Source organism: Varanus komodoensis, unplaced genomic scaffold (genome assembly GCF_004798865.1).
Source record: "Varanus komodoensis strain SLA01 unplaced genomic scaffold, ASM479886v1 scaffold24, whole genome shotgun sequence".
In the NCBI taxonomy this organism is placed as follows: Eukaryota; Metazoa; Chordata; class Lepidosauria; order Squamata; family Varanidae; genus Varanus; species Varanus komodoensis.
This window is the reverse complement of record NW_025335641.1, coordinates 6,350,149-6,363,547: the sequence shown is the minus strand read 5'-3', so window position 1 is coordinate 6,363,547 and position 13,399 is coordinate 6,350,149. Positions and strand designations below refer to the sequence as shown.

Genomic DNA, 13,399 nt, shown 5'->3' with positions numbered 1-13,399 from the left:
CCGTACTGTGTATCGCAGGTTGCCAGGTTAATTGTGTTCCACCAGCCACTCATTGATGGAATCGGATGTTTTAGGGAGGTTCAAGAAATTTATTACACTTATGCATGTGTGCATTTGGACTGATGCACATTAGTGCAAGTGCGAATTTGTGCAATGCTCAAAAGTTAAATATTTCTACAAGTCTACAGAAATGTAACTCAGAAAAGACTGAGCCTCCCGTGAAATCCACAGGTTGAATCATCAGAAATCCAAATTCATTTGACTCTGTAGTGGCTTTCTTTCACAAGTGAATATCTTTGCTTTGCTTGAGGAAAAGGCATTTTGTGCATCATTTCTAATATTTTTAACATGTCTACCCTGCCTTTCATTTGCAAAAATTCAAAGCAGCTAGTGATTGAATAATGAAAGCACTAGGGAGAAACCCCCCCGTGTCAAGTCAATAAAAATGAAGGGCAAGAGCAGCAGAGAAACTCTGATAAGCAACAAAATATAAAGCAAGTAAGCCCATAGGATATAGCCAGGTCAGAAAAAGTCACAAAACCCTCCACTCGGAGCTTCTTGGCCTCACAGGGTGGAATCCTGGGACTGAGAAGTGCTCTCTCTATGTCTCGGGTGTTGAGCCTCAGCCACATGAGCCGGATCCAGTCCTCCAGCTCTCCAGGGGCCATCCTTCCCTGGCTGCAAGCCATTTTCCCAACCACTGGTCATTCGGTGGTTTCCCAGCTGTTCAGCAGGTTTTTACCCATTTAACAGTGTGAAATGCATCAGACAGTTCTGGCCTGTTCATACTGGCTGCCTATATCCATTTGAACCAAAGTTTAGTCCCCCAGCAGCCTCAAAGGCCTGATTTTTCACTGAGTTAAAAAACGTTGTGGTATAATGGCATCAGAGGGACAAGCTCACCCTTTTTCCAGCTGCAATCCCATATTTGGCACGGGGGGTGGGGGGCAGGCGTGATCCTCCAGTGGGTTCCATAGGAGGGGCGCACTACTGCCTTGGACTCCTAGAAGCTTTTCAGCTCTGCTCGAAATCCATGGAGTGGATTTTTTAAATTTAAAAAAAATCCAACATTTTAATAGATATTTTAAATTTGTACAATTGCTTCAGATTTGTTCATTATAATGTTTTTATTTTGGAAACAATGTTTTTAATGATTACATTTCTTAATGTTCTAATACTAAACAATCTACACTATATGATTTTATATCTTGAGTTTGCTTTCTGTCAATTCCAAGTCTTCTGCCAATGTAGCTAAACTTTTTAAAAACTTTGTATTAAACAGCAACAGAGCCTTTATATTTAAATTCTAATTCACTAATAACATTTCTATAGATTTTATTTTTCTCTCATTATTAAGTAACATATCTATAATAAGCTTTCCATTTATCATTAAATTCTTTGGCCAGTCTTCTATTTATATAGCTGGTTAGTTTTGCCTTTACTGCATATTCTGTTAGCTTATTTTTTTTCCAGTCTTCACTGGTTGGTCAGTCTTCTGCTTTCCATTTTTTGCAATTGTGAATCTTGCTGCTGTTAAATTAAACAATTCTTCATATTTCTTGGAAGAGTTTGGCATGATAATAGGATATTCTTTGCATTCATAGAAAAGTTAATTTAAAAAATTTTCTGTATTTCAGAATGTACTTCCTTCTAATTTTTTGAGCTTTTTACACATCTACCACAGATTGTAACAGTCCCATTCACTTCCTTGCATTTCCAACACTTTCCATTATAAATTTTGTCCATTTTCTCAGTATCTTTTGGGGTAATATAACATCGGACAACATCTTGCGCCTATTTTTTCAATGGTTGACTGGCTGTAGCTTTTTATATCTTTCATCCATAAAGTTTCCCAATTTCTTCCTCAAAAATTTGCATCCATCTTATGCATGTTTTAACTTTTTTGGTTTCTGTATCATATTGTAATAATTGTTTGCAAATCCATCCTAATAAATGATCCTTTTGCTGTAAAATCAGCTTTTTGAATTCTGTCAGATCTCTTACGGCAACTCGTCCTATTTAAATTTCCTTTTTTAAAATCTTACAAACATTTGAAAATGGAGAAGCCATTGTATCTTTTTTCCTTTATCTTTTAATTTTTGCCAAGTTTTAATTCCTCCTTGTCGATCAAGCATATCTTCATATGTTATAAAATCATTAGTTTTTCTTAGATGCTTATCATAATATGCTGCTTCTTGTAGAATACCAGGTTCTTATTAAACAGTCTCTGATTACAGGGATTTTGTTTAGTGTAAAATCATTTTAATTGATTCTTTAGCCCATAAATAACAATGTAATCCTTCCAAATCTGCTGTTTCCAATTTTATTAATGTTTCATCTGGATTTTTAATCCAATCTGTAATCCAAACCAGGTCAGCTGCATAATAATATAATTTAATATTAGGTACTGCTAAACCTCTTTTTTTTCCATCTTGACCCTAGGTTTTTTTCCAGTTCCAAATAGATACACACAATTGTCTTTGCCATTCTTGAAAGCTTTTTACTCCTATGTAAATTGATATTGTATGGAATAGAAAGTTCAATTTAGGTAGGACATTCATTTTCATAATGAGAATTATTCCCAGCCATGATGTTTATTTAGATCATCTCTGTAGTTCTCTTTTGAACCTTTGTCCACAATAATCCTGTAATGCCACGTAAAGTCATCAAGCATTAATTTATTTCAATTTGTAAGCCTTCTTAAGGCAAACAACAATGGTAAGAAACACAAACTATAATGGTCACATTGTCAAAGGATTCTGAGCAGGCAGAATGGGAAGACCCCTGTTACTGCTGGCCACCAGCTCAGCTGAAGACCACCTAGATAGAAACTCCAGCTTTGAGACTGGGGTGCATTGCTGCCATTGGCAGGTTATATAAAAGCGTGCCTAGCCACCCCTTCAGTGATATGGAATAGTTTTTGCTGCCTTTGTAGCCCTGTGCAAATGTGACAAACAGGCTATTGGAATGCACAGTCTTGAAGAGGTACATCTGAAGTGCTCTTAGAGTTCTAATTTAAGTAAAGTTCCTTTGGGAAGCTGCAGGATCAAGGGAAATGAGATGGAGCCAAATGTGGTCTCCTTGGGTATGTGAGAAGCCCTGAGGTCAGGAAAGCAACCTTGAGAGAGCTGTTAAAAGGGCTGTTTTGAGGGGTGGGAATGAAGACCAGGGCCACCAGCATGCAAGCTGTTCTGATGGCACTCTGGCCTCCTTCCCTTCCGCGGAAGCACCCCAGCTAGGTCAGAAGTGGGAGGTGCAGACAGATTGCCTTTGCCACACCTCCTCTGCATTGGATGCTGGTAAGCTTCCAAGTTTGAGGGCTTATGATTTCCATGGCTTGTGCCCTATATCTACCCATCAACTGAGAAGATGGCAGGGACATCATGCAACAGTACACTTCATAGTATGGAGTTTGATGCGGTAGTTAATGGCTGCTAGTAGTAACTGAGATTAAAGAGTCTAGCACTAAGGTAACTTGCTTCAAGGGCAAATGCCAAAACTTTGAAACTTGCTATTATCACTTCTTCTCTGCCAAGTACTGCAAGCAAATGCAGGGATGCTTATTCCTATTGAAATATTAATGGTTGCTTATCGCTGTGGCCTCAATTTCCTTTAGAGTGTCACTCTACTGTATGGATTCTGTGGATTAATATGTAATAACAAATACCAATAAAAGGATGTAGTTAACATAGCTATTAAATGTGTGGGAAAACTGCAGAACTGATCACCCCAGATTAAATAGAACATTCAACATTAAAAGTGTTGCACTCCAAGGATTACAAAATATTTCTGACATGAATTAAAAATAGGATGTCTGTGCTCCTAGAAACTGCCATCAAATTTTGCATATTGGTTTAAGTTTGAGCAGAGAAGGAACAAAAAAAGCACTGCACTAAGAGCATTCTTAAGCCGTGATAGTGCAAGGAAAAAGCTTACTAAGCAACCGATTATGTAGCTCTGGTCAGCATAAAGCTTTGACAAGTGCATGTTAAAAAACCAAAACCCAGTAACTTAGCAAATGTTAACACGTTGTGTCTTTCTGGAAAAGCAGGTTGCTTACCTGTAACTGATGTTCTTTGAGTGGCCATCTGTGCATTCACACATATGGTGCTGCGCCTGTGCAGTGCCTAGGCCGGAAACTTAGAAAGCTAACGGTTTTTTGGGGGAAAAGGCTCCCCTCCCCTCCCCCCTATAGTATAGAGCGGAGCGTCCGCCATTTTATTCAGTCTTGAAGACCGACATTCGCCCCCTTGAAGTTAAAGACGGCAGTCCAATAAGCATCATCGGTACCGTAAAATCAGTGCGGAACCGATGAAAAAACAGTTCCACTCACTGACACCATGCGGGGCCGGCGGGTGAGTTGTGTGAATGCACAGATGGCCACTCAAAGAACATCAGTTACAGGTAAGCAACCTGCTTTTCTTCGTCGTGGCCTCTGTGCATCACACACATGGGTGATTAGCAAGCTTACCAGACTCGGAGGAGGGAGGTGTCATCAATGAAGAATGGCGGAGAGAACTGCTCTACCAAAGGAACAATCCTATCTTGCACGTACATCAAGGCGATAATGCCTGGCAAAAGTGCACAGGGCAGCCCAGGTTGCGGCTCTACAAATATCCTGGATCGGAACCCCTGCCGCAAAAGCCAATGAAGTTGCAACTGCTCGCGTAGAATGGCCTCTTGGGAGCATAGGTAAGTCCATCTTTGCTAGCTGATATGCCAGAACTATGGTCTGGGCAATCCATTTAGACAGTCCTTGAGATGTGACTGGAGAACCTTTGTCATGATCAGCGTATTTAACGAAGAGTCTATTAGAATTCCTGAAGGATTCTGTGCGAGACCTATAGAAAGCCAGGCAGTGTCGAACATCTAGAGTGTGGAGAGAGTGTTCAATCGGAGTCGATGGGGATGGAAAGAACGTGGGCAAGACAATGTCCTGATTCAAATGTAACTATGTAGCCACTTTAGGAAGAAATGCTGAATCCATCTGAAGGATGACCTTTTCTTTATGAAAATTCAAAAACGGTGGATCTATGCGAAGAGCACAAAGCTCACTAGCCCTTCTGGCTGAAGTAACCGCAACAAGAAAGGCAGTCTTCCATGATACTAAATGTAGATCCACCGTCTACATTTCAAATGGGGGCTTTGTAAGCACTTGGAGTACAACAGAAAGACTGCAAGTTGGCATAATAGGATGGACTGACGGGTGTAGGTTCTGTAGTCCTTTCAGAAAACGGCGAATCATAGGTTGAGAAAAAACCGATGAGCCCTGTATGTTGCCCTGGTAATGTGAAATGGCAGCAGCTTAAATGTTTATAGATGACAGTTTAAGTCCCTAACGGTGTAATTCAAACAGAAATTGTAAAATGTTCTCAACAGAGGCCAATCCCAGAGAAAAAGAATTCGGCAAAGGATGAGAATTTTCTCCATTTTGCCGTGTAAGATCGATGCGTAGACGGTCTTAGTGCAGATTCGAGAATCATTGGATATCAGAATGTAAGTCCGTCGGTCCCGAAACGGTTCTTGATGGTCCCGAAGGAGGAGTCGGTCACGTACTCTGCTGAACTGAGTATTTGTTTTGTCATGATGCCATCAGGATCGATGGAGCAGCTAAGGCCAGCGGATGTTCCATGCTGTCAACTTCAGAGAAGCCAAGTCCGGGTGTCGGATTGCTCCATTGTGCTGTGTCAACAAGTAAGGAACCGTTGGAAGCCGACAAAAAACACCTTTGGACTGGATGAGGAGAGTGGTGAACCAAGGTTGTCTTGGCCACCATGGGATTATTAATACTCCCGTAGCGTTGTCTAGAACAATCTTCGATACCACCCTCATCAAAAGGGGGATCGGGGGAAATGCGTAGAAAGTCACGTTGCTCCAAGTGATCATGAGGGCATCTCCCCTCGAGTCCTGTCTGATACCCGCTCTGGAGCAAAACAGTTCGCATACCCTGTTCTCTCAGGTATGTCCGGGTATCCCCACATATGGAACAGTTTGTCGCAAATCAGCTGATCCAACTCCCACTCGTGGGTCACTGACATCTGTCTGCTCAGTGTTTCTGCTTCCACGTTGTTGGTTCCTGCAAGGTGGACCGCCAGTAGCATTATGTCCCTTGGGATACACCAATCCCAAATTTGCATCGACAATTGAGCCAAGAGAGGTGACTTTGTTCCGCCCTGCTTGTTGATGTAAAAAACAGCAGCGATGTTGTCGGATGCAATCTGGACAACTTGGCAGTGTATGACGGTCTCAAAGGATTTGAGAGCGTTGAAAATCGCCAGAAGCTTGAGGATGTTGATGTGCTTCCTTATTTCTTGTTGGTTCCAAGTCCCTTGGACCTGAAGTCCTGCACATGCAGCACCCCATCCGATGAGGGACGCATCGGTGTATAATGTCACTGTCATTTGCGGCGGTCGGAACGGAACGCTGATAGATAAATTGTCTACAGTAGTCCACCATGTCAAGGTACGAAGGATCGAAAGTGGAATCCGAATAAACTTGCTTTGCGGGTCCCGCTGCGGGTGAAATGATCTGTTGAGGAACAACTGCAGCAGTCGAAGTCTGAGTCTGGCGTGGGGCATGATGGCAACTGAGGCAGCCATGTGTCCCAAAAGCCTCTGTTTAGTGACAGCCTGTACTGTCCTGTGTTGTTGAATTTGCTGAATATGAGCACAAAGAGTGGCTCGACGGGATGGAGGAAGAAATGCCCTCTGTAGGATGGAGTCGATATGTGCCCTGATGAAATTAATGACCTGCGTAGGGATAAGTGACGATTTCTTACGGTTAATGCAGAGTCCAAGGTCATCAAGTAAAGTACAGATCTTATGTACAGCCGAAAGGAGGCTGTCTCTAGTCTAGGACACAATCAGCCAATCATCTAAGTACGGGTAGACTTGTATACCCTGAAGCCACAGGTGTGCACACACCAGGGCCATACTTTTTGTGAAAACTCTCGGTGCCATGGCGAGACCGAATGGCAGAACATTGAATTCGAATATATCAGGTCCTACAGTAAAACGCAGGAAAGGTCTTTGGAAAAGATGGATATATGAAAATAAGCATCCTTTCAGTCCAGTGAGGCAAACCAATCCCCTCTCCTCAGCAACAGAAGGATATTTTGTAGGGTGGTCATCTGGAACTTTTTAGGCTTGATGTATTTATTAACATCTCTTAGGTCCAGGATGGGACGAAGACCACTGTCTCGTTTGGGGACTGTAAAATATCTAGAATAGAATCCGTGTAGCCCATCAGAGCGAGAGAGTTGTTGAATCGCTCCTTTATGAAGTAGCTCGTAAACCTCATCGCATAAAATTGAAGAGGGCAGCGTAAAACGGATAGGGCTCGATGGTGGAATGATGTTGAATTCTATTCTGTATCCGAGCTGAATGATGGACAACACCCACCTATCAGATGTACTAGACTCCCAAATGGGGAGTCGGCTTTGAAGCCGGCTCCCAAAAGGGAGAGGGGAAGGTGGGAGGTGGAGAGGCTCGCCAGGACCGTAAATGAGGACACTTTTCGGTATCGAAGCATCAACGGCCCTGAGAGAAACATTGTTGAGGCTGTTGCCTTCTACATTGCTGCCTTTGCTGATATTGCTGGCGGGGTTGGTATTGTTGATATCCGTAAGGCCTGGGCCATGGCCACTTACGTTTGTGTTGCGGGAGCTCCATGCGAAGCGCTGTCATATGTGACTTGTGGATCAGTTTTTGCATGAAAAAGCCCGGTACCATCGAACAGCATTTCTTCTATCCTCCTCTTCATTTCTTCAGGGAAGTTACAATTCCTCAGCCACGCATGCCGTCGAAGGGAAATCGCACTGACCATGGCCTGAGAGTCAGTGTCCACATGATGTCTTGCAGTGGACAATTGCTATATGACCACTTGCATTGCCTCTTTTATAAAGACCCTGGCTAGGTCTGCCTGGTGGTCCAGAAGGGAGGAAGCAACGTTATCCAGTTTCTGCATTATGAAGAACTGGTAACGTGCCAGCGTAGCTTCATAATTTGATATGCGTAGTCCGATTCCTGCGGCCACATAGACCCGGTGTGCAAGCATGTCTATCTTCCTCCCTTCCCTATCGCAGGGTGTTGTATGACCGTGAGCCTCTCTGCCCTGGGACGACTCCACCACCACCGAATTTGGCTTGGGGTGGCGTAGCAGAAATGGTATATCTGCCTCTCTAACCCGGTACACAGACTCGTACCGGCGAGACGTCACTTGTGGTTGAGCCGGCTAGTCCCAGGGCTGGACCATCGCCTGGCGAGTGTAGTAATAAGAGGTAATGGTATGGTTGCGGATTGTTCTCCCCGGACAATGTCATAAAATCTATCGGTGCTGTGACCAGGGCGATGATGGGCCTCGATCTCCAGTGACTGAACCAGATGGGAGATGAGCTCCAAGAAGGTGACATGGGGCTCGTCCGGGGAGCCAGGTCCTGGGAAGTGATGGCCACATCAGGGGATGTGGAGTCTACTTCCGACTCATCGGAGTCCTGGTGGTAGCGGTATTGTTCACTGGAAGAGGAGGTCTCTGGGGATGGTGAAGTTCTCCTCTCTGCATGCCCAGAAGTGGATGGCACCTCCCTTGGGATTGATGCTGAATTACAGTCCCGTGGATGATAGGGTTGGTATCCACTCCAGCCAGGGAAGCCACCATAGGCCGGCATAGGCCAGTCATCCAATCGGCATTCAGCTGAATGGCTTCTGTGCCGAGGTGGCGATACAGGTTCCTCAGGTGGCCGAGCGGTAGGCATTTGGGTTGGGGAATGTTCCCTCGGTGGGGAGTCTCTGATCTCTCCATCTGAGATCGATTCCCTAAGTGGCAGCTCCGGATGTGGAGGAGACGTGCTCTCAGGCCGGACAATTTGCCTGGGGGAACCTAGCAGAGTCACCTGCATCGCTGATTGCAGGGCCGATCCTGAGGGAGTCGGTACCGTAAACCCCGACGAACCCAAGCCCTGGTGTTTGGGGCGATCGAGCTTCTTGCCCTTGTGGGGCGCCTTGGCCACTTTATCTTTCCTCGTTTTTTTGTGCCCAGAGGATTTATCAGACTCAGAGTGCTTACACTTCTTCTTTTGCTTAGTTGAGGGAGAAGGTAGCTGTTGCGCTTCCGTCGAGGCAGTGCCTTCGTCCGAAGGACGCTGTGGCGGTGCGGCCGATGTTGAGGCGGGGCGCTTGGAGGGTGTGGCCGAAGTAGAGGCGGAGCGCTGAGGAGGCACAGTCAAGGAAGAAGTAGGCCTTAGGACCAATTGGTCTGATTGTAGCAAGGCCTGGTCCCACAGCAACTTGCAGAGAGGATTCTACCTATTCTTCCTGGCCTGTTTGGTAAAGGCCAGGCAATGCCCGCACTTGTTGGTCCTATGCTCCACACCAAGGCAGAGGAGGCATAGGTCATGCAGGTCGGCGGGAGACATTTTGGAGCCGCACTCACTACATTTGCGAAATGCCGCCCGCTGCGCCATCGCAAAAAGGAAAGAGAAGATGATAGTGCAGAGGATAAAGAATAATATTTTTGTTTTTTTTTAGAAAGAAGAAAACTACAACATGGATAAGAGAAAAAACTGGGAGTAAAACAAGGTGAGTATAACAAGGTAAGTGTAACCATAAACGAGCACAAGGCAAGAATCTAAGCGAGAGACAAACAGACATGAGGCACAGCAAACTGCGGTCGCAAAGACTGAATGGCGGATGCTCTGCTCTATTTATACTATAGGAAGAAGGGGAGCGGAGACTTTTTCCGCCAAAAATCGTTAGCTTTCTAATCTTCCGGCCTAGGCACTGCGCAGCCACAGCACCATATGTGTGATGCACAGAGGCCATGATGAAGAATCTCAATTTTTTATGAGACACTGCTTCATCGCTTTCTCTCAATTCAGTCGATTTTGTATGGTTTGCTACAAGGATATTGCCAACAGTGGCATCTCTAGAGTCACCCCTTATAATGTCTCAGTATTCATTCCTTGTTTAGGGCTGTCAATGGGTTTCTTTAGCTCCATGCTGCAACAGAGGCAGAGAAATTAAACTCACAAGCAACCACTACTCTTAGATGCTGTGTGTCTGTGGCAAATTTAACATGATCTGACGGTCGTATTTGGAGTTATCCTCAGAAACCTGTTCTGTTCTGTGCTATCATGGGTTACTCATAGGTGATATATCCTCCAGCAAGCTCTTCTTTTGTATTAAGTTACACCTGCTTTAGCATCAGTATTTTGATGATGTGAGGATCAGCCCTACCCAGTCTCATAAAAGCATCAGAAAGGGATTCTCTTGCTCTTCTCCCAGGTAGCACTACATTGTTTGATGAAGCTCTCTATACTTACCAGTTGCTCCCCTTTTCACTTGCTTATTTTGTACATAGGTGAGTAGCTGAGGTGTTAGAAGGGAAGAGCACTTTAGTTGCCTTTTACAATGTAGAGAAGAGATCTGAAAAGTCCCTTTCCTTGTCTGTCAACAGTTACTAAGGAAGCTCTCCTCCCTTATCCTACACAAACGGGCAATACTGAATGATTCCACCAAGCTCCGAATGGCCTATTCCATGGCTAGCAGGCTTCCACTTGTACATTCTGTTGGTTTAGGAATATGCAGGTAAACATGACAGGATAGGCCATGGCATCTGTTGATTGTGCCAGAATGTGTCAATTTAGTTTATTTCAACTTCCCTTTTAACCTGTACATAATGACCTAGTGAAGTCAAGCAAAAAAACTAATATCCATCCACAAAGGTAGCTGCTAAACAATTACCAGTTCTGTATTCCATGAACCTTTAGCAACTAGTACAGTTATTAACTATATCCTTCCTCCCACCGAAAGAATAATTCATACAAAGTTCCAAAGACTTCATTTTTATCTAGAGAAGGATCAAACACAAGATTATAAGATTCAAATCAGTAAATCATGTTTTCATATACAAATTTCACTAAACTTTAATTTGATAATTAACTGCAAGACAGTTTAGTATTACATTGTTAAAGGCACATTTCATTTTAATGCATAGTGTACCATTCTAAAATATTCTAATTTCTTTACAAAGTGCTTCAGCAGCCACATACAAGTATAGCAAAATATATTTACAATCTAGAGTTTAAAATCTTAATTTGCCTAAATATTTTAGAACTAGATAAAATTAGTGCGTTCTTTCAGCTTAACTGTGTGAACATACCCTGCCTCTAATGTTTTTTTAGTTATTCTTAATTACAAACATTTCTGTACAAGATGTACTTACAAAATATTCTATCTGTAAAATTTCAATTTGAAGCACCCATTTGGGACCCAGCTGGCTGTAGCTCTGCTTTGGAAGTAAAAAGGGCTAGCAGACTGTACCTCAGGTGTGTAGTGTTTAATTAGGATATAGTTATGTGAGGTGGCAAAGAAATAGTAAACTAGCATTCTCTAAAACATGCTAAAATAGCACATTTTAAAAACAGCAATTTCAGATTAGACATAGTCATGATTATTTTAAGGATGTCTTATCTTACCTATGTCCCCTCATGGACAAGCTTGCATGTACATTATTCTAGTGATCCAATTACACCTTATGTTATTGCAGGCCTCTAGAAAAATCAACACAATATTAACATATCACATTCAGGCCCATTAATAGTTTACTGGGGGAAAAACTCATGGTATAAAAGCAGCACCTTGGTGTTGCACTATCTCCACTCAAACGCAACATGGTGATTTGATTTCTATTTATCTGTTATGGAACAAGGTGAAAAGAGGAAGTCTGAATGATTTTAAACCTCTCACAACTAATTATTTTGTGCACTATTGGGTAAAAGGCTGATCACAGAAGCTACTTTTAATATGCTAAAGAAAGTGGAATGTCAGTTCTGTAATATATTTTTACAGAATATTTGGAAATCTATATAAAAGTCTGTAAGGAGCATACACAGTATCTGGTCAAAGACATTAACTTTTGAGGTACAGCATAGTGTTAAGAGGTTTAAAATATACAAGTTTTATCAAAAATATTTATACATTCTCTTAAAACATATTGCTTTTACCCTTATTCTCAATAATTGCCAATGAAGATTCTGGAATTCAGTGGCCTTAAAATGTATACAAGTATGTTTTCCCCATTAAATTGGATCTAACAATACATTCACATAGCCACTCAACAAAATCTAAAGAAACTGGTACAGTTTATAATCTTGAAAAAAATATACTATAACTTCCAAATAAACATGTACACCATGTGTATACACTCAAGATCCTCATTCTTTAAAGGTGATATGGTAACATCACATCAGCCAATATAAGATGTACATGATAGCTAAATACATTGCTTTCCTAAAAAATATTCTGTCCACAGAGTTAAGTGTAGAAAAGACACAACTTCAAGAGTACAGAACAGTGATTGCATTTAGGGGAAATGCATACACTAAAAGTATTCCTGGTTAAGACTGAAGAAACATTCTTATTTATTACATTCTTCATATCTGCTGGTTATTTATGAACAGTGTTTAAAAAGTTAAAAGGCAAACATTGTTTTGGCAAGCGACTTTGGTAAATTTTTCAGGACCAGTCCTCCATTCCTCTCCTCCTCTCTCTCAATGGAAGTACTTAAACTGTTTTCGTATGTGTAAGGCTTTTAAACATTTCCCCTTCTAATAAATACCATAGAAAGTTTACAAAACAAGGCATTCAGCACTCAATCCGTATTATTTTAAAACTCAACAGTGTGCTTAACAGTCTTTAGGTCTACATAGGTCTTTTGCAAGATTATAATAATTTCACTTTTAAAGGACCAACAGTTTTTGCCTTCTTCTATTAAAACCTGGGTAGGTTTTATCAGTTTAGCTCAGAATCTGGTTGGTATCCTACTTCTTAAGGCAGGTATTTTGCAATGTGTTCTGCTGCAGAAGAATAAAGATACAGTACAACGGTGTCTGTACTAGAGTAGCACATAGGCTGCACCCACCAATTCAGGTTAAAGAGCTGCACAGAATTGCTTTCCAGTGCTCAAGATTTTCTTTAAAAAGATATACCCCAAAAAGGCCACACCTTGTGTGTATTAAAAACAGTACTTTAAAAAATCTTCATATGATTTAAAAATCAGAAGCTACAGGCAACTCAGAGACCAATCCAAAGGCCAGGCAAATGCTGTTCTCGGGAGCCACAGTCTGCTAGAATTTCACAGTGTCTAAATTAGGATTAACACCAATCAGCGATGTAGTCAAAGTCTCTGAACATTTCCTGCTGATCATCTGAAAGTATCCTAGGCTCCCGTGGTGGAGTGAGAATAGGCGCTTCTGAGGTAAATTCATCATCGAAATTGCTGACGTCTTCTCTTCCTCTTATGATCGGTACAAAAGGAGGCTTCACTTTCTTGGCAAGCAATGCATTCCAATCAATCAGCTGTAAAAGAAAGCACCATTTAAGTTTCCTCCTTGTGGCTGTTG

At 42.3% G+C, this 13,399-nt stretch overlaps 1 protein-coding gene across 2 annotated transcripts in view; it reads right to left on the bottom strand.

Annotated features, from left to right (window-relative positions):
- Positions 1 to 10,614: 10,614 nt before the first annotated feature.
- The window catches only part of PKN2 (protein kinase N2), a 59,071-nt gene continuing 56,286 nt past the window's right edge, over positions 10,615 to 13,399 (bottom strand). For both annotated transcript variants that reach the window (XM_044432215.1, XM_044432216.1), the window contains exon 22: positions 10,615 to 13,355. In XM_044432215.1, coding sequence (XP_044288150.1) covers positions 13,152 to 13,355 — 204 coding nt within the window. In that variant the 3' untranslated portion in view covers positions 10,615 to 13,151. The remainder of the gene's footprint in view (positions 13,356 to 13,399) is intronic.